Consider the following 22,620-nt stretch of genomic DNA (forward strand, 5'->3'; position numbering starts at 1 on the left):
GCCAGGGTCATCAGCCCCTCTTGCTTTGCTTTGTCTTCTTCTATGGATTCCAGATTTCTCCTTATTTTCTTTTTCCTCTCAATTTATTGATAAAGGAACGTATGACCTCGGGCCCAACCGCAATCTGTGCACACTATCATCACACATTTTAACAAGATGTTGAAAATAGATTTTTTTTTTTGGAAACATTTTTCTATGTTTGCTAGATCCGAGTGTTGACATTTGATTTGGAAGCCCACAAAAGTTATCCGCAAAAAAGTTTTTATTAAATAAAAAGCCAATACAATATAGCATCACTTAAATAAGTTGACGTTAAGATACAAAAGTTATATAACAAACAAAACATCATCCTAAAGATAGACCACTGATCTGATTAAAGTGTTTTGACGTCTAAATAGTGCCTCTTGTTTAGTTTGATCTTCTTTTAAAAATATATATATATATATACATATATATACACAAGTCCACCATAGCATAGTATAAAACATTTTCCAAAGATTTACAGTATGTACAGGCCTTTGCAGAAAAAACAAGTTTCAAATGAATTCCTCCCAACACCTGAGTGCTTCCAAATGGTTTGTTTTTCCATTTGTAACGACCCCGCTTTAATTTTGAACATAGTGGGTAAACTTAGTTGGCAGATTGTCCACAGGATAAACGGTCGGTCCTGTTTTCATCATGGGTGGCCCGTTTAATAGAGTACAGTGACACTTTGTCACCACTTCCACCAGAAAGATCTTCAGCAAGACCTTGGCGAACTCTTTTCCGACACACATCCGTGAACCTCCACCGAAAGGAATGTATTGGAACCTGGAGGAGTCTGTGGAAGCTTTTGTCATGAAGCGCTCCGGCTGGAAGTCTTCTTTGTTGGGGAAGATATCTGCCACGTCGTGGGTATCACAGATACTGTAGATCACGTTCCAACCTTTGGGAATTTGGTACCCCTGGAACGGCAACGTTGACTCGTGAGTAGTGAAGACAGAATAGAAATAAAATCGCCATGCTTTTGAACTTACATTGAGTTCAAATGTCTTGAGTGCTACTCGGAATCCTCCGGGGACAGGAGGATTAATCCTTAGTGTCTCTTTAATCACACAGCCAGTATACTTCAACTGCTCCAAAGACTCAATGTTCAGACTCTGGAGATGCACTCCTACCTCCTCCTGAATACAAAGAGATGTCAAGAATTCAACATGACAACAATTCCTGCATTTTGCATTACCTTGTCAATCACTTCCTGCCTCAGTTTGTCCACTACTTCAGGGTTCAGGCCCAGGAACATAATCAGAGAGGTGGCTGTGCTGGCAGTGGTTTCATGGCCCCCAAATAATAGTTCTGTCGCAGACTCCTTAATAGCCTGTGGGGAAAAAATAAATAAAATAAAAATTGATCTATTTTTTTTCCAAAGGTCAACCAAAATATAACGTCAGGTGTGTTATGGTACCTGCATGCTAAATGTCTCCCCATTCTTTATGCTGCTGTCAATAAGTTGCTGCAGAGCATCTCCGTGTTTGGAGTCTTTCTGGGACTCCTGTATCTTCTTCTTGATGTTCTCCTCGATCTTGGAATGGATGAAGTTTCGAGCTTTGAGACCCTGAAAAAGAACATAGACCAGAAGAACCGTTTAAAAGGGCACATATCTCCATCTATTTGTAGGGTTCAGGGTAAGACGCTTTTTTTTTCTTTTCTTTCTTTCTTCTTCTTACCCTGTACAAGCCACTGAACGGCACATCGATGGGCAGAGAAAAGAGATTCTTGATCATCTCCTCAAACGCTTCCACCAACTGCCGCTCGTCGGTCTTAATCTGCTCCGGCTGGAAGCCCAGAAGGATCCTCATGGCGATGCGGAACATCAGACGCTTCATTTCTGGGTACACCAGCACACAAGAATCCCTCGCCAGCCACTCTTTCACCGCAGCTCGGACTTCTTCTTGGATAACCGGGATGTAGAGCTCTAAGGCCTCCCTGGAAAATGCCCGCATGATGGCCTGGAGAGAGAAAGAGCGAGAGAACAGGATTGTTGTCATTTCCATCAAATTCATTCATCGACTTAATGACACTTTGATTTTTTTTGAGTAAAGCAAAAGTTTTGTTTGTTCATATTTGCATATATTGACATTGTATTGCTGCAAATCAGTATCAACTGACCTTTTTCTTGGTTTTGTGCAGGACTCCGTGCACGTTTGACAGCGTGTCCGAGCCCAGAATGGTGCGCACGGACGCGGGCCACTGGACGGACACCAGCTTGTGTTCCCCCAGGAGGATCTGCCTGACGTTGTCGCCCCCGGTCACGCGCACCGTGGGGTTCCCGAATAGGTGGGTCCGGTAGATGTAGCCGTATTTTTGCCGCTTCATGCGCAGAAACTTTCTTCTCTGGACAACAGCATCAATGAAATCAAATACAAAATGTATCGTCAATCTTGTGGAAGATTTTGGAGCAAGCAAACTTGTTGCGTACCTGCAGGATGAGCTGCAGCGTCTCCCCGAAGAAAGGCAAACCCATGGAGCCCGGAGGCAGGGGGCTAGCGCACTTCGGATCTCTGCCCCGGGTCATATAAACTTCCCACAGCTTGACAGCCACCAGAAAGAGAAGAATGGGAAGCACGATGGTGCACAGGAAGGTAGCCAGCAGTGTGCTGAGTGCCATGCTCGCTCGCTTGCTCGCTCGGTCGGTCTGTGGTAGGCAGCGCGCCGCTCCGTTCCGTTCCGCTCCGCTCTGCTCAGGTGAACGTCAGTCGAGCAAGTGAGGCGACTGCTCCTCCTTCGGCACCTTTTATAGGCTAACCGGGAAGTCTGCCGCGCAGCCTTTCACCTTCTCCTCCCGCAGCCGCAGATAAATTAGTTCACTGAAAGTTCATCTTTAATTGTGGCTGTCGCTCTGTCAACGTGTCAGTCTGGCTGCTGCTTTTACAATGACTCATTACACGCATGGATCTGTCTGTGTTTTCATTGAAGGGCTCAAGCCAGTCGCAACCCAAACACTCCTTCAGCTCGAGTGGATCATGTCCATGTTAAAATGACACATTCCAAGTTGCAGGATTATTTGTTTTTAACCACAAAAAAAGATGTTTTTTAAACCTTTAAGAGTTAAGTAGGAGTTGCGTGAGAGATGCTGTAAACCCTGCTCAGCATCCAATCACAGGGCACATCTAGACGACGTGTGAACAGTTTACTGCAGGGGTAGCTTGGCTATAAACTTCGCAAATGGGCCACATGAAAAAGTGGAATGCCAAGTGAACGTGCTCATTTCAACCATGTCTATATTTGTATCACAATAGTGTTTTCTTTCAACAAGTGTTGGGATTGTATGTATGAGAAAGTACTCATGCAGAGAATCTCAGAAGTGCAGGACAGATGTCTTCTGTGATGCCCAACAGAAAAACCTAGTTGAAGAGTTCATCTCCAAGAAATTTGACTTACTCCCTCCCAGAAAGAATCTTGGCTGCACCTGTACTACCTAACATTCTTCTGGTCTCAAAGTTGGCTTCTATTCAAGTGGGACACACCCTAGAAAAATCATCCCTCGAGGGTGATGTCTGTCCTTTCGCTATCCCTCGTAAATCTGATCATGTCAACGATTATAAACAGTGACATGATTTCAAATTTAAATGACCGCTAAAAACAAAATGATGATCAATTCTGACCTTAACCCGAATGTTAACTGCACGTGGTCACCTCCGATTTGATGATTTGATTTTGCATTCTCCCGTCGTCATGTGTTTCTAGCAGTAAGACCAAGTCGATGATGACATAAGCCCCTTTCACACTGATGCATCAGAGGAGGTGCGGTAGAAGCGTCCGGATCGGCGCTCATCCGAGCGGCAAATTGGCAGGTGGACTCAAGCGCTAATCCTCTACTACCGCTAGTGGAGCAAGCATGCATTAAAGCACACACAGCACAGGCAGTAAGAATCACAGCAATCAACTGCAGTGTGAGCAGGCATGTTTGGAGCTTGTATCAACAATCCCCTCCCATTCCCAGCTCCTGTGCTGCTGACCTGCTAGTGACCCTGACACTTTGGTGAACTCTCAACCAAGTTCATCCTCTCTCCCTCTGAGAAACACAAACTCCTCAGACCTGTGATACCATGCCCTGATTGCTGCTCTCCGATTGTTCCTGGATCAGTATGTAGCAAATTCCAAAAATGAAAGGAAAGCTTTTGCCCGATCTTCCATACTCAAATCATATTCACAGCAGTTAACGGAAGCAATCTTTCAAATTGTCATACAAGAACCAAAGTCAGCACAAATCCTTCTTAGACACGAAGCCGTTTTGGCATTTTTGTCACATTCAAAAGTCACTTGCAGCAGGCCAACATCTGGAAAAGGCTTGGTAAAAATGTGTGACCTTGAACGGGGACCCTGAGTTAACATCGCAACCTTCGCCATGTTGTTATTGGCAGAAACAATTCTCATTCCCTGACAAGATTGGCCAAATCTCAACCTGTCCATATAATCTGTCGCAGGTAAAACCAAAACATATTTGGAATGCCTACTTCCTTGTCTTTTATGATTTGATGTCAGTTCCATGTTCAATCATTATGGAATGACTTTTTGGATCCATCTCTCACGAAGGTCCAATCAAAGAAAACGGGTCTCGTCAAGATCTTTTTCGTTTTGTCAAGAATCACGGCATCGAGTCGGAGGCCAGGCCTACGCCAGCTGTGCGGGAAGTACAAGTTTATAGCCTGAGGTGCAAATCAAAAGGTACATTCCCAAGATGAGGTCAAGGGGAGTGTCAAGCTGCTGGTTCAGCGTGAGGTCGCTCGCTGTTTTTCGAATAAACATTTACTCTGAGACGTTTACAGTAAAATGGGACCGGCCAAAGCATATATATCAATTTTAGTCAAACCAAAAAGTGGGATGTGGGAGCTACAAATTAGCTTCAAATGAAAAGAAATTTAAAAAGACATGATGAGAAAAGTAGTCAAACTAAAACATTTCTTAAAAACATATCATTGCATTATCTTGCAGAGGAAAAATATCGATGCTACCTACCTAAATAAGTAGTCATTGCAACTTGTACTGTAGTTTAGCCCCCCCCCCCCCAAAAAAAAGAGGTACATTTGAGGCGGACAAAGTCCCATAGCCCTGTTTGGCTATTGTATAGAAGTGAACGTGCAAGCTTTTACTGCCCTGTCAAAACGTTTGATCCCTCCACTAAAACCTTTGGCACCCCGGTTCACACTCAGGAACAAGTACTCAAGTACTCCAACTCTGCATTTGGCACAGGAAAGTCAAATTTGGGAGGTGATGTCAAATGCCTCATAAAGAGTCCGTCATAAACCAAGAGAATCCGTTTACTTATAAAAGAAATATATGATTAAGCCTCCAATTGGATTCTTTGATATCATTTCAAAACAAGCCGGAGTGGGAACTTCCAGCGAGTGAACCATGGAGTGTACAATTAGTGCAATAAATATGATATGGAAGAAATTCTTTCTAGGTCCTCACCCTGACCCCACGTGGGTCAGCATAAAGTATGATTAAAAGATAAAGAGTAGTTGAACTGACATGGTAGGAGCACGGTAACCCCCAGAGGAAAACAAACATGTTTCTTTGTGTGTGAGTGTTGGCAGGGTGGCTGTTGGCCACTCATAATGAAGCACTCCAAATGTTTCTCGCCTCATTACATCTGCGGCGACAGGGATCCTCACATTCGGACACTGACCCGGGCTAAAGTTCACTCGCTCTTTCCCAGTGTGTGTGTGTGTGTGTGTGTGTGTGTGTGGGGTAGGATATGCATATCATATAAGGAGTTTAGTTGAGCTCATGCCCAACTAAACTAAACTCCAACAAAATGAACCAGACAAGCATAAAATCAAATACAAACTATTCGAGTTGAATCTTCTCAATGATTATTCTAAACCTTTGTATGGGAAAACATTTTTATCAGAGCTATGGGGCTAATATTTTTGCTCTAGACTAAAAACATTTCACATGTTGTGACAAAAGACCAGTATATGAACTTTTATTTCCATACATTAGCATACATTTACAGTTCTGAATTGATATTACATTAGAGACTAAATCTAACGCAAGTAAATTAATAGGTCAATTGAATATAAAATAATCTCAGCAAAAAAAAAAAAAATCCAATATTTTTGCTCATGACAAATGGGTATGATCAAACAAAAAAATGCAAATTGAAGAGAAAAGCGACCTGGAAATAATAGCTGAAATGCTGATTGGTTGTCTTGTACCGATCTTTGAACCAAAAGGTAAACTTAAGTATTTGGCCACACTGGTCCAATCATTTTTGGACAACCATTGAATATAGAAAACAGTCCAAATATACGGAGAGCACAGAATAAGGAGAAATAGATGGCATTAGAAAAATGATCATCATCAGCAGACAAGGCTGTAAAGAAGCCAAGTCATTATTGCTGTGCTTTATGAATTGACAGATTCAAAAGCCTCATTTTCGCCCTGAGGAACAAAAATAGACAATTCAAAATGTAAAAGATTTTTCAATTGTTAAATATACAAGTATACATCATTTATAGAATATTACAACACACACACACGCACGCATACACACATCCACACTTAACATTATTGTGTGCCGAATGGTCCAAAAAATAATTATGTTTGTTTCGTTAAATGAATTCAAATGTTCAATTTGATGTTTGATTTCTATAGTACAGTTCATTACAACAACAAAAAAGCGCATGTGCAGAACTAAATTTGATAGAAAGCGATTTAAGACTCAGTGAATGAAGAAGGAATGTTATCTTAAATGTATTTTCAGGACAATTTTAAACCAGATTGCAAATACACTATATTCAAGTCTGTGATTTAAAGATTTTTTTATTTTTATTTTATTTAGATGAAGTTGCTATTTCAGTTTTAAAGCCTTAAATCTTCAACCTTGCCTAAGTGGCGACTTTGAGTTCTTTGGCAGTCTTTATGAGAACACACTGTTTTGTCTCCCAATCAGTAAACATACAGTTAAAAAAAAAATAATAATAATAAATGTAATGCTCAGAATAAGCAAATAAGTAAGACTCCCTTTGAATGAATCAGTCATCTATTTTAAGAGGGGGTTTACAAATTAATAAAGCCCCATTTTGGCAGCAAGTTTAAAACCCAGATAAGAAAAACAATAAATAGTCATGAAAAAGGGCTTTTTTTTTTTTTTTTTTTTTTCAAATGAACATCCGTCGCTCAAAACATCATTGTTCATTTTTTTGTACATCATTGACATAAAAAAAAAACCCGGAACATTCTTCTTATCACATTCTTCTAATCCATTTATGAGTTTTGCAATGGATCTTGCATGATATTTGGGTGGAGTCATTTTCTTTCTACAGTATTAGGAGTCTATTCACTGCACACTTTGTACAGTCGCTAATCTCGCAAGCCCGATCGAGTGCCATTTGAAAATGTGACGGTCTGGTGGAGGGAGGGACTTCCTGTAGCTCTGATGCATAGTTGAGAGAAGCGTCAAATTGAATTGATGGAAAACCCGCTCTGGGACGCTAGGTCCTGATGCTGAATTCATCGATTCATCCCTCCAAAAAGAACGGCGGTGCAATTTGGGTGTGATCGGCAATCAAGTGCGTGCAAACGTGATGTCAATCGGGCCCTGGGTATTGAAATGATATGCATGGATATTCCTGGGAGTGGCTCGCTTCATTCATTGCTCGGAAGCCTGACTGGGTCTTGGCAGTTTGGGGAGATGTTGAGCCAGTCATCCTAGGAGGACATGCCATTGACCAAGCTCCTTAGCTGTTTGACCACAGTCTCGATCAGTTTCTGTTTGTCTCTGTCGTTCTTCCTGAACTGAGAAAATATATTGTTCTTCTTACTGGTGTCCTTCATCCTTGAAGAGGAACAGGCAATTAGAATACACTTCAAATCAATGCAACCATAGCAAATTTCATGACTCTTGGGTTGACTGGACTACATTTTAAATGAATTCATAGAAAGTGAAAAGTGCCCCCCAAAAAATTGGAAGTGAAAATAAAAGCTGTACCTACCCTCTGTAAACTCTGGCGGCACAACAGCAAGAGAGAACAAACTTAGACAATTGCACACACACAGTCCTCGAGATTATACCAATGACTCTTGCATAGTGAATGGGGACTTTAAATTCTGAGAATTTAGATCTCGTCGGGTTCACGCAATTTACAGGAGCCCGATCTTGAAGACATTTTTGCACTGCGTTGGAGGCACTCACTTCTCAAGTAAAGTCAGGGCTGTGGCTGGGTTTACTCGAAGGTATTTGGAAGTGGGCTGGCCATAATCTGCCAGGTAAGTTGACCAGTCCCACACCATGAATAGATCCAGGAGCTGAAAAGCACACATAGAAAAAGGTGTCTGCGTGGCTTTTGAGAGAAAAGCGGCAACTGGGAGGAAGCTCTTATGATACATGTTGCGTTTTTCCAACATTGAAAAATGACCCCCCCAAAATGACCCCTGGTTAACCTGATGGACTTCACCCCCCACACACTGTGTATGCTAATGTCATAGGGTGAAACAGCTGGGTGATTAGCTCATGTTGAAAGAGCAGCTTAGGGATAATACGATTATTCAGATGACTAAGGAAAGTCCTACAACAATGCCATTCTCTGAGTTAGGTGTTAAGCGATTAACTTAGTGAGAATCCTGCAACGGATGGCCTACCAGGCCCAGGGATGAACCAGGGACTGTCAAAAGCCATGAATTCAGAGTCAGTTTGAGGGCCAGCTCAGTCAGGAAGTCACTTGTGCTTTTGAGTGAGAGAGCTGCATTTACATCAAGATATTTTTGGATAACTACAAATCAGAAGCAGGCCTCAGCTATAGCCAACACTTCACAGTTGACCTCATTGTCATTTAGAAATCCATGACCCTCATCCCTACAAAGATGAACCTTTCTTCAGAACGTAACAGAAGATAAAGCGAAAGTAAATGGATGGATGGCCTTAGTATAACCTTAGCCAGAGGACGGCTTTCAAATCCCTTCACCTAAGGCTAGGATTAACATGTCAAGCAAGCAGGTGTATATAAAAGGGTGCATCCATCAATCCATCAAATTTCTTCCACTCAGGTACCCGGCCGGGTCAGGTTGCACAAAAGCCCTGACTTTGGGGGCATCATGAGATGTTCCCAGGCCAACCAGGAGAGGCTGTTCTGGGTGGTCCCTGGGTCCTCCTCCTTGTGCGACATGCCTGGAATATGTCAGCCGGGACGTGTCTAGGAGGCCAAGGTGCCCAAGTCAGCTCATCTGTTTCTTCCTCACCATCTCGTCGACACCTCAACTGTGGCTGGAAACGCTATCCCCAAAAAGTTGGGAACCGAAACGATGACGAGGGCAGTTTCCAGGCTTCATACTGCCAAAGGTTCACCTCTCGTTTGATCGTTGGCTTTCCCGAGGCGAAGCGTCGCCTGTCGGTGGTGGAAATTGCGGCTGACCAGACACTTTTGCACAAACAAGGGGAGCATTCAGAGGCGCTGGATGAATTCTGCTGTCTTCAGGAGCTTTGTCTGGATGACTGCCACTTTCAGACCTACATGAGACTGACTTGTGCACTGGCCAGTTTGAGGACCCATTAGCTCTGATCAGTGCCTGGATTTCCTGGCATGGAAACTACAGGCATTGGCATTTGTCTCAGCTGCAGATTGCCTGGTCATCTTTTTCAGGTTAAGTGACTGTTTCACATCGTTAATTAATGCAGCTACACTCACATTCATCTTGTTTACAGGAGTTAACATACTCCAGGCTAATATCATGGGGCCCTGCCGTTTACAAGCTGTTTAACCACCATAGCATACACAGAGATAGGAGAGCCTATTTCATGTCCATAAGTTGCCTCTGCAGGCCCACGGACCAGACCAGACCAGACCAGACAGTAACATCATCGACAGCTTAACTCAGAAAGCCTGTGACCTGAACTGAATGACGAGCCAAGCCAAGCCTCAGGCCCAGATTAACAGGTCAATTTAGACACAAGTTAATGAGACCCAGCAACACTTTACATACCACTGGTGTTTACAAAAAAAGCAAGTTGAAGAGCTCATGTCGGTAAAAAAGGGGAGGATTTGTTTTCTCGGGCAGGTGAAAAAAAGGCCAGGGAAAAGTTGAAAAGGTTATACAAAGAGATACAACTGGAATAGAAACACAAGACAAAAAGGCAAATACACAACTACATTTCCAAAGTCCACCTATATACTGGATGGAGACATTGGAAGGACTATTCTATTGCTCTGTCCACCTTACCTGTCTTAAGTCGATAAAAGCCAGTTGCAGTGTGTCTCCTTGGAAGCCTGGGACTGGCTCTGAGCTGGCAAACACTGACAACAACAACAACAACAAAGACACACTTGAATAAGTTTAGTGTATTTTTTTTATTTTTTATTATTCTTGTACTTACATTCGCACTGAATGACATCCAAGTTGAATTGCTGAATGGCGCCCATGCTGATTTGCTTCAGTTCTGGGTCCAGGAGCATCTGCATCAGTGATGTGGACAGATGCTTGCAGGCTGACATACAAGCTGTCTGGGCCACTTTTCCCTACAGACAGGAAAAAAGAGAGAGAGAGAGAGAGAGAGAGAAGATGAGGTAGTATATAACTTGGAAATATATTCCCAAAAGTATTTGCTCACCTTCCTTGATTTACATACAAGATGAACTTAAATGATTGGTAATCCATCAATAGGACGTCGGCCCATGCAACAATTCACTGCGCGCCTGAGAGATCTTTTGTAAAAAAAATAGTCTGCATGCCGAGCTGCTTGCTTTTATAAACGTGTGACCATAGATCTTATTGAAACTTCTGATTATCCAAATGGGTGAGCCAATGTACCTTTGGCAATATTGTGTCATTTGGGCATGCTATGTATGGCAACATCAAAACCGGACTGAAAATGTCCAGTTCATTAAAAGCAAAAAAGTTAAACGATGAGCAAGGTGTAGTGCTTTGCATACTGGCAACCCCCCGACTAGACTATGAAAAGCAGATTTTGTCATTTGATGCCACTTGTGACACATCTGAAGAAAAAAACCCAACCAGATTTGAAAATGTCAAAATGCTAGCATGCTTTTGATCACCTCCTTGCAAGTGAAACAGTGCAACAGCCTGTGAACAATACTCACCGACATCGATGCATGGTCATTGTTGTTATTCTGAGCAGACCCCAAACCAACCCACAATGGACGAGGGGTGGGTGGGGTGGGGAGAAAGAGGAAAGGACAGGAAAAGAAATGCGGCAAGAATAAATGGACAGGAGGAGGAAATCTTCAAGTAATGCCGTATTACGTGCTTAACATAAGGCAAATGATTCAAGGAATTAAACAGGTGGGAAAATAGGAGAAAAAGAAGGGAACAGCAGTATGTATTTGTTGCAAATAAAAATTAAAACTGGAAGACGGACGGCAGAAAGATGGATGTTTGGGGAGGGGGGGGCTAAACAGGATGCAGTTGCAAAAGCATCAAATCTGTTACATTCAACAAACGATGCTCGACTGGCATCGTTTGAAATCACATGCAAGAGCTATTGCCATGCATATTGACAAAATGTGTGCTTGGCCAAGTTGGACACGTTCCATTTTCAAATAAGCCTTCAAGACAGGCACACAATAAATGTGTTCCCAACTCACCGGGAGGTGTGTGAAGACTTGAAATGTGGATCGCAGGAAATTGATGAGGTCCATCAGATAACCTGAGGCCCGACCATCAGACTCAGCCATACTCCACTCATAATCTGCCAGTTGGATAAACTCGTCAATTTTCTGGTTCAGTTTGGTATATATTTCTCCTTCTGCAGCATGACGGGCATCCTGCAAATGTCAAATTGAGAGGGAAATCAACAAAGGCTTACTGATTGGAAGAGCGTTAAGAAAATCGAATCAAAAACCTTGAATGTAGACAAGCCGTAGAGTCTTGTCGTGTGGACCGTTTCAGGAGAGACATTGGTGATATTTGTGATAAAATCCTCAAGATAGCGACAGGCCTGCTCCAGGTGGGTGGTATTGATGATGATCTGCACCAACTTTTGGAAGAAGATCAATTTATCAACATGAAGGTAGGTAGGGAGGAAATGACATTTACTGGCACTTTTTTGGTACCTCAGTCAGCCCTATATGTGGCTTCTTGATGAGGTTTTGCAGACAACTGCTGAGTGTCCTTGTCAGCAGCAGGTTAGTTGATTTCCGCAACATATCATCAATCTCCGTTGAACTGGATTAAAAAAAAGAAAGAAAAAAAGGTGAATGTCTGCTTTGATACATATTCGAGAGATTTACCGTTATTTATTATAGTGGATTGAGATGTACCTGCGGTGAAGGGATTCAGAGAACTTGAGGCTGGCGTAAATAAATTCTTTGACTTGCATATATATCTGTGGCACAGACTGGGACATTGGCAGCTTCTTGGGGAAATCCTGCTACTCACAAACAAAAAATTGACTTTCAACAATACAACTATGTGTGATGTGGACAACGTTCACAATGGCACAATTATTGCGCAATCCAATGTTTACCTTTTCTATCTCTGCGTCGTGAAATGGGAAGCGACCTACGACGAGTTTATACTCATCTTCGGTTTCTACTGGTATGGGACTGTAGTTGTCCAATTCGAAGATCTCCCTGCATAAATATCCAGTTGTAGATTGTTTGTATTGTTGTTACATAACATAACAGCCAAGAATAAATGAAGAAAAGTAACTTCCAATTTAAAAACAACAACAACAGCAAGAACAGATCACCAGCTTCCATAAAATGGAACCATGTACCAGTTGAATAAAAAGAAGAACTCACCTGAATACCAGCGTCCACTTCTTCAGAAGAGTTTCATTGTACTGGTCTCGGACTTCAAACAGCAGGTCAAATAGTCGATTCACAGAGAAACCAAAACCCTAAAAATAAAATGATCATGTCATGAAGTTGAATGAGGTGGGGAAACAAAACAATAATAACCTGTAGCGTGTCCGCAAATATGACGATGAGGTTCTTCAGCTCCAGGACCAGGTCTGGATCCTCACAATATGACTGAGGGGGGGAAAAAAGGGATTATGTAGCTAATGCATCAATTAAAAACAGTAACCATGAAATAATTGCAAATGTGAAGCTGCCTGTGTCTATCTAGCCCCAGAAAAAGGGCAGCCAGTAGGGAGGTGACCCGGCTTTTGTCAAACTCACCCCACACTGTGCGGCCCATTCTCTGGGCTGTTAGCATAATCCTCCTGGTCATTTACAAGTGACTGCAGCTCAGTGGTCAGGAATATAGCATCTTCAACTGCTGTTATTGTTGCAATCTGTCTCTCATTAAGGTTCCAATGGCTACTCTTTCTTTGTGATTTGATCCTTCTTTTGACAGTGACATCATTAGTGAGTTTGTGGGTGTGCTGACCTTTGCAGTGTTTTTTTGTTTAGTTTTTTGTCTACAAGAAGGAAAATGGCCCAGGAAAGGATTTTCTTCCGGGAAAACTAGATCAGAAGCGGTCACTTTTATTTCTATTTACTCGGAATCATCTTATCTGAATTCACAGTGTGGAAGCCTACCGAATGTGTGCGGAGCACAGCGATGATCTTCGATAGGGCCATATTCCACAGTTCGTCAGTGAAAGCTTTGGTCACCAACCCTTGAGTGCCATGGAGAATGTGGTCCTCCACAACAAAGAACCTAAAGACAGAAAAAACTCAAATGACTTTTTAAGGGCATTTTTAACGTCTTTGACACAAAATCATTTTCATCTTACCCTACTATCTGATTGAAGTATCTTCTGTAGCCCTCCACTGTTTCGTGCTATATACAGACAGTCATATGGATACACATTATTTGTTGCATATGCATAAGTTCCACCAATATAGGTTTTGGATGTTAACTTTTAGGTGTTACTTACCATATTTGCCTGTGGCTGCAGAACTAGCCTGGCCTGTTTTTTCCTCTGTTTCCTATAGTAATTCTCAAATGTTTCTCGATCTCCCTGTCAACACACAGAGTAAATGTTAAAAAAAACATGAGAGATAACTTTAGTGCGTTCATTTAAAATAAAAAAAAAACAACATGATTTGGCATCATAAAATAAAACAAAAATGACATTTTTTCTTAGGGAACAACATACCAGCACAGCGTAAATGTGTAAACACCGGTAAACAGGTGAGAAGTCCACAAGATCCTGAGCTGTAAGAATCTGTTAAGATGAAAACACAATTTCATTTTTTTTATTGAACAGTACACACACAATCAATGACAACATGTCAGAATGATCCTTGTTCCTAAAATCCACATTATAATTTGGAAATGTTCAACACTACTTTTTTTCCAGACCGATACCAGTAAGAGTATTCAATGGAATATGTTAATGAATATAGACCTCCAAAATGCTTGCTTGCCAATGAATCGGGATTGTATTCCCGCTATAATATCTCATCACGATTATATAATTCATTTGTAGTCTCTTGAACTAGTACGACATGAAAAGCATTGCAGTGTCATTACCTCCTCATCAGCGTCATCCTCATCTTCTGCGTCATGGTCAATCTGGAGACTGTTGTGCGTGTGTGTTTGACCATTGAGGGAGTACAAAGGCTTAGTGTAGTGTCCCACGCTGGCCTGCTTTGCTAGCGCACTGTTAAAGGTTCTGTGTTGTTGCGCCTGGAGGGCCACATCATTATATCAGCGACCCGTACACATTTTGGGCTTTGACTGAGAACACAAATTTAATCACCTGTCTCATGGCGGTCTCTCCAACTTTGTCCGAGTGTTTTCTTATGCTCTCCAGGAAGTCCTTGAGGTCAGACATGGAGATCTCCTTTATCTCCTCCCTCAGTCTGGGCAGGTTTTCAGCCATGATTTGACAGAACCTATACTGGCGTACTCTGCATGAAACACAGTAGAACTACTACTTTAAAATGAGCCCAAAGTGGAAGGGGGAAAAAAAAAAAAAGTTTGAAAATTGCTAGTCAATCTGTTATGTTGTTACTTTGGTTACCGAGGGATGTAGATCTTCTCCAGTTGTTCCATGGTTTTCAGTGCAGCATAGTGTCTAAGAAGATAAAATGAGCAAAATGACTTAAATTCTCTTGTGCAATTGAACAAAACGGAGGGATGGATGGATTTTTGCAGCAGTTAACTTGAAACCTGCTCAAGACTCCGTTGTAATTTGCACGTGTGACTGACCTCTGCTAATTAACATATCGACTGATGCATTTAATGTGCTCTCAAACCCCCGTGACACCAGAAGGTTTTTGCGCCATGACGAAGGGAGCCCTCTTTTGTGATACACAAACCAAGTTCACAAACTCAAGCGGGTAGAGCCAATTACAGCCGTGGAAAACGAAGATACAGTGGAGTGGAAAAGGGGCCTTTAAAGACACTGCAGTCTTTGGAAGTGAACACAAATCAAAAGGGGGTTCACCCTCAGTTCACTGTGCTAAACTCCCATCATTAGGCTGATAGGCAGGCAGTGAGGGATCTAATTGGTCAGTCGCTGAGTGTAAAAAGTCTTGCACACACATGAACAGAAGACGCAAGTGTATAGAAAAGGCCTGTCCGAGTGGAAAGGCGAGAAGTGGCGGCAGAAATGTGACTTGCCCACCGAGTCGTTCAATGGCAAGTATTTCAGCAATACGTGCTGTTCTCAAATGAAGTAACGGCAGAAAAGACAATGTCATTAGTGCGGAAAGTAGAAGAACCCCCTCCCCAAACACATACATATATCCCACACAGTGGTCTAATTGCCTAAGATTGGCAGTGGGCCTTGACGGGACTGCAACGAGGGGGCCTTGTGGCAAACAAGGGCACACTGAGGGTCAATTGTCTTGCCAGTGAATGGCCAGTTCCTTTGGTACACACAAATGAACAAAAAAGGGTCATTAGTTTTCTTTCAGTGAAGTTCATGAGGTAAAAATGAAGTTCAAGCAAACCGACAAAGTGGAGATTACTTGGGTAATTTTATTAGTGGTGGTGGTGGGGGGGGGTGCTTCTTCACCTTCTTCATCTTCACCTTCATCTTCTTCCGCTTATCCGGGGTCGGGTCGCGGGGGCAGCAGCTTTAGGAGGGACTCCCAGACCTCCCTCTCCCCAGCCACTTCCTCCAGCTCATCCCGGGGGATCTCAAGGCGTTCCCAGGCCAGCCGAGAGACGTAGTCTCTCCAGCGCGTCCTGGGTCGACCCCGGGGTCTCCTACCGGTGGGACATGCCCGGAACACCTCCCCAGGGAGGCGTCCAGGAGGCATCCTGATGAGATGCCCGAGCCACCTCATCTGGCTCCTCTCAACGTGGAGGAGCAGCGGCTCTACTCCGAGTCTCTCCCGGATGACCGAGCTTCTCACCCTATCTCTAAGGGAGAGCCCGGACACCCTGCGGAGGAAACTCATTTCAGCCGCTTGTATCCTGGATCTCGTTCTTTCGGTCACGACCCATAGCTCGTGACCATAGGTGAGGGTAGGAGCGTAGATCGACCGGTAAATCGAGAGCTTTGCCTTTTGGCTCAGCTCTCTCTTCACCACGACGGACCGGTACAGAGTCCGCATTACTGCCGACGCTGCACCGATCCGCCTGTCGATCTCGCGCTCCATCCTGCCCTCACTCGTGAACAAGACCCCAAGATACTTGAACTCCTCCACTTGGGGCAGGATCTCATCCCCGATCCGGAGAGGGCATTCCACCCTTTTCCGACCGAGGACCATGGACTCGGATTTGGAGGTGCTGGTGACCTCCGTGAGTCGTCACCTTATCGTGGTGGAGGGGTTTGCGTGCCCCTATGATCCTAGGAGCCATGTTGTCTGGGGCTTCATGCCCCTGGTAGGGTCACCCATGGCAGAAGGGTCCTAGGTGAGGGGCCAGACAAAGCACGGCTCAGAAGACCCCTGATGATGATTACAATAAATGGACGTCGTTTTCCCTCGCCCGGACGCGGGTCACCGGGGCCCCTCTCTGGAGCCAGGCCTGGAGGTGGGGCTCGAAGGCGAGCGCCTGGTGGCCGGGCCTTCGCTCATGGGGTCCGGTCGGGCATAGCCCGAAAAGAAAACGTGGGTCCCCCTTCCAATGGGCTCACCACCTATAGGAGGGGCCAAAGGGGTCGGGTGCATAGTGAGCTGGGCGGCGGCGGCCAAAGGCGGGGACCTTGGCGGTCCGATCCCCGGCTGCAGAGGCTGGCTCTAGGGGGTGCTTCTGTTTTTTTCATTCTCAGTTTTTGCATTATCATCATATATGTTTGAGAGAGCAAAAGGTCAATTGTTGACTGTTCCCTTTCCTCCTAATTTAACTGTTTTGGTTTTTGTTGGCCACAGTGTGCCTGCCACACAACATGTGAACTTTCTCATTCATTGAAAGACAAAGGCGAAAAGAATGAATCAGTACAAACTTGAACTTTGATGTGTAAACTTCATACCTTTTGGAATCCAGCTGCTCCTTAAGTTTGCTGTACATTTCGAGGACTATGAGAAAATAAGAAGGAATCAGCAACATGTTTTGAACAAATTCTTACAAGTTTTGAATACCTGGTATGCAGAGCTGGAGTTTCTCCACAGTGGTGGCCATGTTCCTCTGCTGGATGCGACAGCAAATCACCTCGCCGGATTGAGCTGTCACCTGAGGGCAAGAAGAGAGAAGAACACAATCACTTGGGAAAACACCAATGCATCGATACGAGAAGTAGCGCAAAAACAAAAGTATCTCCACCAGCAATAGATGTGTAAAGGAGGTAGCGTTCATTCTATTTGTCATTAAGCCCAGCGGCCTTACCTCTCTCCCAGCATCTTGTAGTCTTCGATTCGTGTCCGTCACTTGGCCCTTGAAAAAAAACACAAGATGTTAAACTTCAGTTCAACTGAACAAACACAAACTATTTGAATGATTCCGATTTTCCCATACAAGGTATTCAAAGTGAACAAAATGACATCAGCATTCTTCTTTATTTCCTTGATAGTGTAAATAAACTTGACTGGCCATTTCCTGTTGATTGTGAACTATCCATTTTGGCCCTTTGAGTGACATCTTGATCAGGTTCTTAGGTAGACATAATGAATTTGTCTTTTTTGCATCTGCCCTCCCCCACTTGATGCCCTCTCTTTTCCCTCTCCAGCACTCTTCCTGCAGCTGCTCAACCTTGTAATCAGCTCATTGTCCATGAAGGGCCAAGGACAAAGGCGGGCAAATTCATATTAACCAGGCAGCAGGGACCTGAACCCATCATCGCTCCACTGGGCCTTTCATGGTGGTTAATGGCTTGTGACAGGCTCTTTCTCACAGATTCGGTGACAAACTTCTCGATTCTGGATGAGGATTTTTGAACTATCTGCTCCTGTCACACGGCTGAGAGCCATGACCCAATTGACCAGTCGGCTTTTTATGCAATCCTTTCAACGAGGAAGTTCCCTAACTAGCATGGCAAACTCCATCATCACAAATTTCTTCTATCTTTTTTCCTTCAAGGCACAGCAAAAGGGAGGAATTAAAAAAATAAAAAATAAATAAAAAAAAAACCACTAAACATACGGTTTGCAAAAAAAAAAAAATGGTGCACCCCCACTCAGGTCTGTGAAATTATTATTTATTTATGTTTGGAAACATGTCAATAAAATGCTTAATATTGTTAGCTTTAGGTGGCACGGTAGGGCACTGGTTAGCACGTCCGCCTCACAGATCAGGGGCGCCGGGTCCGATTCCGGTTCCGGCCTAGCTGTATGAAGTTTGCAACTAGTTTGGGGTGTACTGCCCAAAGACAGGTGGGATAGACTCCAGCACGCCTACGACCATCCTGAGGTTTGTTTGGATGATGAATGAATGAATGAATGAGTTTGAATGTGCTTGTTAAATTCTGAACACGGGGTGCGTACACTTGTATAATGAGCAACGTGACAAGATTTCCCACAAAGTACAATCTGTCAAAATGCAAAGTAAGCTCTCTGCGTGGGAAAAAAATTGGCCGTTTTTGGGGCCAACACTTTGTGCCTATAGAAAATCAAAAGAACAAAGTCTCCACATCTCTAGAAAAACCTCACAGTATGCAATTGGACATGTGGAATTTGATTTGGAACTTATAAAGATTGTCATTTCAAGCAGTGGTCCCCAACCATCAGTCTGCCAATCGATTCCATGACTTACCATAAGTTTCTCTGCATCATTACGGACTTTGAGGAGCTCTGTGATAGCATCCACAAAGCCTTGATGGTGGAAATTGCACATTTTCTCAATCTCACGGTCATGATTTCTTATCCTGGCATCCAGCTTTTCCATGAAGCGTACGTGGGCATTAGGCTGGTCATCGTAGATTGATCTGGCATTAAAAAAAATGACAGTAAAGCGTGAGCTGGTTTTGTGGAACAGATATAAATGGCTATAGAATTTGAGATAAAGGTCCAACATTGTTTTCTACAGTTACAGCTCCATCTATTGACGGTGAAATGAAATGCGACGTTTGTAGAAACTAAAGCAATCTTGGATCTCAAAACTTTATTTCTCAACGATTGATTATAGACAGTATCCCCTCCATCAAATAAATATTAAATTGGGACATTTTCACTTCAATTTAAAAGCAGCTACCAAGAAGCTGTATAGACATTGTGAGGTCTCCAGGACAAATCCTTAAACATCTTGTTCATGCAAACCTTTGTCCAAACTTTAATTAGTAAATATACATATTACAAGACTCATAGAGAGAAACTGTATTTACATTACATGCATTAAATCATCTGAAGAAGCAAGAAAAGGGAGGATGCAATAATGTAGAAGGCAATAAGGAAGCAGTATTAGATACCGTTAGCTGATATAGCCACACCCACAATTCATGTTTACATTTTGACAGCTCACCAAAACAATTGTCAAATTCTGAAATTGTCCTCCTAAGCGACACACTTAAATACGCACCCACTAAACCAAAAAACGATGGCCAAGGCTACAAGCTAATGTAGCTCCATCAATTGTTGATTTTCAACAATATAACGCTGTTTAGCTAAAACAGCTAACATAGCCTGCCAGTTGCTAATGATAGATGAGCTTACGAACAAAAGATATTCTTTGAAGTGACGCTGCCCATTTTATTGGCTTCCTCAGCCAACAGTTCTTACCGAAGCGTGGGACCGACACAAGCCGTGTCCGTACTCTCAATTTCCTGTAGAATCCGCTCGTGCTCCGTTATACACTCCAGGGTTTCATTCTCCGCCATGATTACGTGGGCATTATATGGGCTGTCTAACTGCAGCTGAAGGGGAGTAATGGCTAGTACTGGCCAGTAGAGGACGTGCAAGCTCCATGTGTAGGAACCATCGCGTCTACCCGGAAATAAAACATTGGCTGAGACGCGCATGCGCATGAGCAGCCCGCATCAGTGATGAAATTGTGATGAAGTGGCGATAGTTTGAACATGGAAAGACGTGCAGTGATTTGTAGGGGAAAAAAGTCTTGCATTTAGATGTTTAACTCATTTACACCTTGTGAAATTATTATTGATAATTATTGCGAGATGATCAATGTCCTTACTCAAAAACAAATTTGTTAGTGTGATTGTTTATCTGTTTTGCATATGATATGCTCACTTCATCAATTACTAGTCTATAAAATGTAATTGTTCATGTTTTTGTTTCCAATCGTATTTGGAATGTGCTTACTAAAAGAAATCTGGAGTTTTAAATGATTGCAATTTAGTGAATATTAAATACATGCACAAAATGTCGTTAATCGAATTAGGTATTTGGCCGATCATTTTTTAAATATCAGCTGCATATGCCATGAAAAAAAATCAAATTGAACATTTAAATTATTTGGAAATCAAAAATTGGTACTTAATTATGATAACAAAATACCGGTTATGTTTTCTTTCATTCTTGATTACATGAGAAAAACTGCAATTTTCATCATTATTATCAATTTCTTCAACAATATCCTGTAAGTCTCTAATGCAAAGCCGCTCATTTTGACTATTAATTTTTCCCGTGCACGATACTTGTCAGATTGCATCGTTTACCTCATTGTGGTTCCCAGAGGAAGCTCCACAGATTCCAGTTCTGCAAAAATATTCCCAAAAACCTTTTCCTCATCTTCATTCTCATTTTTTCCTTGAGTAGGAAGGTCAGGTAAAGGAGCATGGACCCTTTTACTGTCCATTTCTTAATTGAAGCTCTCTGACTGTAAGACTACAAAATGTCAGCGCCACGGGAAGTGTGTGTGTTTCACTGTGCGCTGAACTCTAGGTCACCTGCCAAAGTCAGCAGAAAATCACCAACAGGAAAAAGAAACCTTGTGATTCACCGAACTTTGGCTTCAATAAAATTTCACAAGTCATTCTTTATTTTTTTTACCATACATTTCGCTTGAAATTGGCATTTACAGTGTTTTACAGATTTGTTCAACGACCATCTGATTCATCCAGTCTTCTAAAGTGCTTTCATGTGGACTCTCTTGCAGGCCTTGAGCAGCTTACACAACCACTTTCTATTTCCTTCTATTCTTCTTGAAATGTATTGGTCAATTGGAAGCGTGGCCATAGTGTGTCTTTACAAAAGCCCTGACTATGAGTTTCCTGATTACTTCACCAAAAACAAGAAGTGGGCCGATGTACACACACACACACACACACACACACACACACACACACACACACACACACACACACACACACACACACACACACACACACTTACGCAGCAGCATCGGAAATGTGCCAGAGCTGCAGGAATGGACACACAAATTGAAACAATGGATGGACTGTATCGTATATAAAATAGGATGATGACAGATGGGAGGAAAATACTTGGATCAAATGACAGGACTTCATATCTATTAACATCTGAGGTCCAGTTTCGAAGGACGAATGTTCCAAATGTCCTTGCGACAAGAAAAATCACAAAATCAGTGTTGTTGAATTTCAGAAATCAGAATGAGGCGACATAGTTTCACTGCACGCCACTTTATACACGTGTTTTGGAAAATAAGATTCCTCTATGAGCTCTCCTGAGACCATGTGTTCTTCCTTTCCATGCCTGCTAGCTTCCTGCCTGCTTCCTCTGTCTCTCCAGCCCACAGGTTCTTCTGACCTTTATTGTAAGTTACACTCCAAACAAATAGCACTGAAGGACATCCTGGACTTAAAGAAAGTCCATTTCTTCCCAGAAGAATGGGGTCAACACAAACTGCATCATGGCAACAATATCGATACACCCACTGTCTCCTAATTCATCTCACTTGCTTACTTCTACGCCTTGAGAAGAAATCAAATTGGATGACTGTAATGTTTGGCTTGTGATGCTGCTCAAATACACTGAGACCTTCTTTTAAATATGTTAACAGTGGAGCATTAGGGTAGCTACTTCATAATGATTTCAAAGAACTAGGTTCCCATTTTCTGTCGTTGTTACTGTTCAATCTTGTGGAAACTTAAGTGATCTTACCCTTGACAATGCTTTGCGATGAGTGTCTCTGTCAAGAGTTCTCGTCAGCAGAGCAAAAAGCGCTTAGACCTTCAAGTGTGTGTAATTTCCAGGCACATGATACAAATGTAAAGAGAGTGAGACGCCAGCGATCTTATCTGTGCAGACATGAACCTCTCAACACTCTCTCCTGTCTGCTTCAAGTGGGGAAGGCTCAGACTTGGAACCAGTAGAAAAGATCACATTCTTTTGCTCCACTTGTTTTAGTTTGGTGTCAAAATTTAGAAGCTCTCAATAAATGCCCATTATTAACAAATTGTGG

General features: G+C 42.8%; 2 protein-coding genes across 3 annotated transcripts; both read right to left on the bottom strand.

The window, feature by feature from the left end:
* Window positions 1-255: 255 nt before the first annotated feature.
* cyp26a1 (cytochrome P450, family 26, subfamily A, polypeptide 1) lies at window positions 256-2,729 on the bottom strand. The gene is made up of 7 exons (XM_085903817.1): window positions 2,459-2,729; window positions 2,149-2,373; window positions 1,707-1,988; window positions 1,445-1,594; window positions 1,223-1,357; window positions 1,017-1,163; window positions 256-944 (listed from the first exon to the last, which is right to left on the bottom strand). The coding sequence occupies exons 1-7, from the start codon at window positions 2,645-2,647 to the stop codon at window positions 606-608; spliced, it is 1,467 nt and encodes a 488-aa protein (XP_085759943.1). The 5' UTR covers window positions 2,648-2,729; the 3' UTR covers window positions 256-605.
* Window positions 2,730-5,964: 3,235 nt separating this feature from the next.
* On the bottom strand, window positions 5,965-20,165 carry exoc6 (exocyst complex component 6). Of its 2 annotated transcripts, none has more exons than XM_085904237.1 (23): window positions 20,001-20,165; window positions 19,039-19,210; window positions 17,677-17,724; window positions 17,433-17,523; window positions 17,324-17,369; window positions 14,921-14,974; window positions 14,657-14,807; window positions 14,428-14,583; window positions 14,051-14,119; window positions 13,829-13,912; window positions 13,685-13,731; window positions 13,488-13,608; window positions 12,903-12,974; window positions 12,744-12,841; window positions 12,467-12,572; window positions 12,261-12,367; window positions 12,054-12,165; window positions 11,843-11,977; window positions 11,586-11,765; window positions 10,358-10,499; window positions 10,204-10,277; window positions 8,183-8,295; window positions 5,965-7,825 (listed from the first exon to the last, which is right to left on the bottom strand). In XM_085904237.1, exons 1-23 carry the CDS (start codon window positions 20,096-20,098, stop codon window positions 7,699-7,701), a joined length of 2,403 nt encoding a protein of 800 aa, XP_085760363.1. In that variant the 5' UTR covers window positions 20,099-20,165; the 3' UTR covers window positions 5,965-7,698. The 2 variants fall into 2 exon arrangements, with proteins under 2 accessions (XP_085760363.1, XP_085760362.1); XM_085904236.1 differs by having other exon boundaries at window positions 12,261-12,370.
* Window positions 20,166-22,620: the final 2,455 nt, after the last annotated feature.

Source organism: Syngnathus leptorhynchus, chromosome 22, assembly GCF_054491065.1.
Source record: "Syngnathus leptorhynchus isolate UIUO chromosome 22, UIUO_Slep, whole genome shotgun sequence".
In the NCBI taxonomy this organism is placed as follows: Eukaryota; Metazoa; Chordata; class Actinopteri; order Syngnathiformes; family Syngnathidae; genus Syngnathus; species Syngnathus leptorhynchus.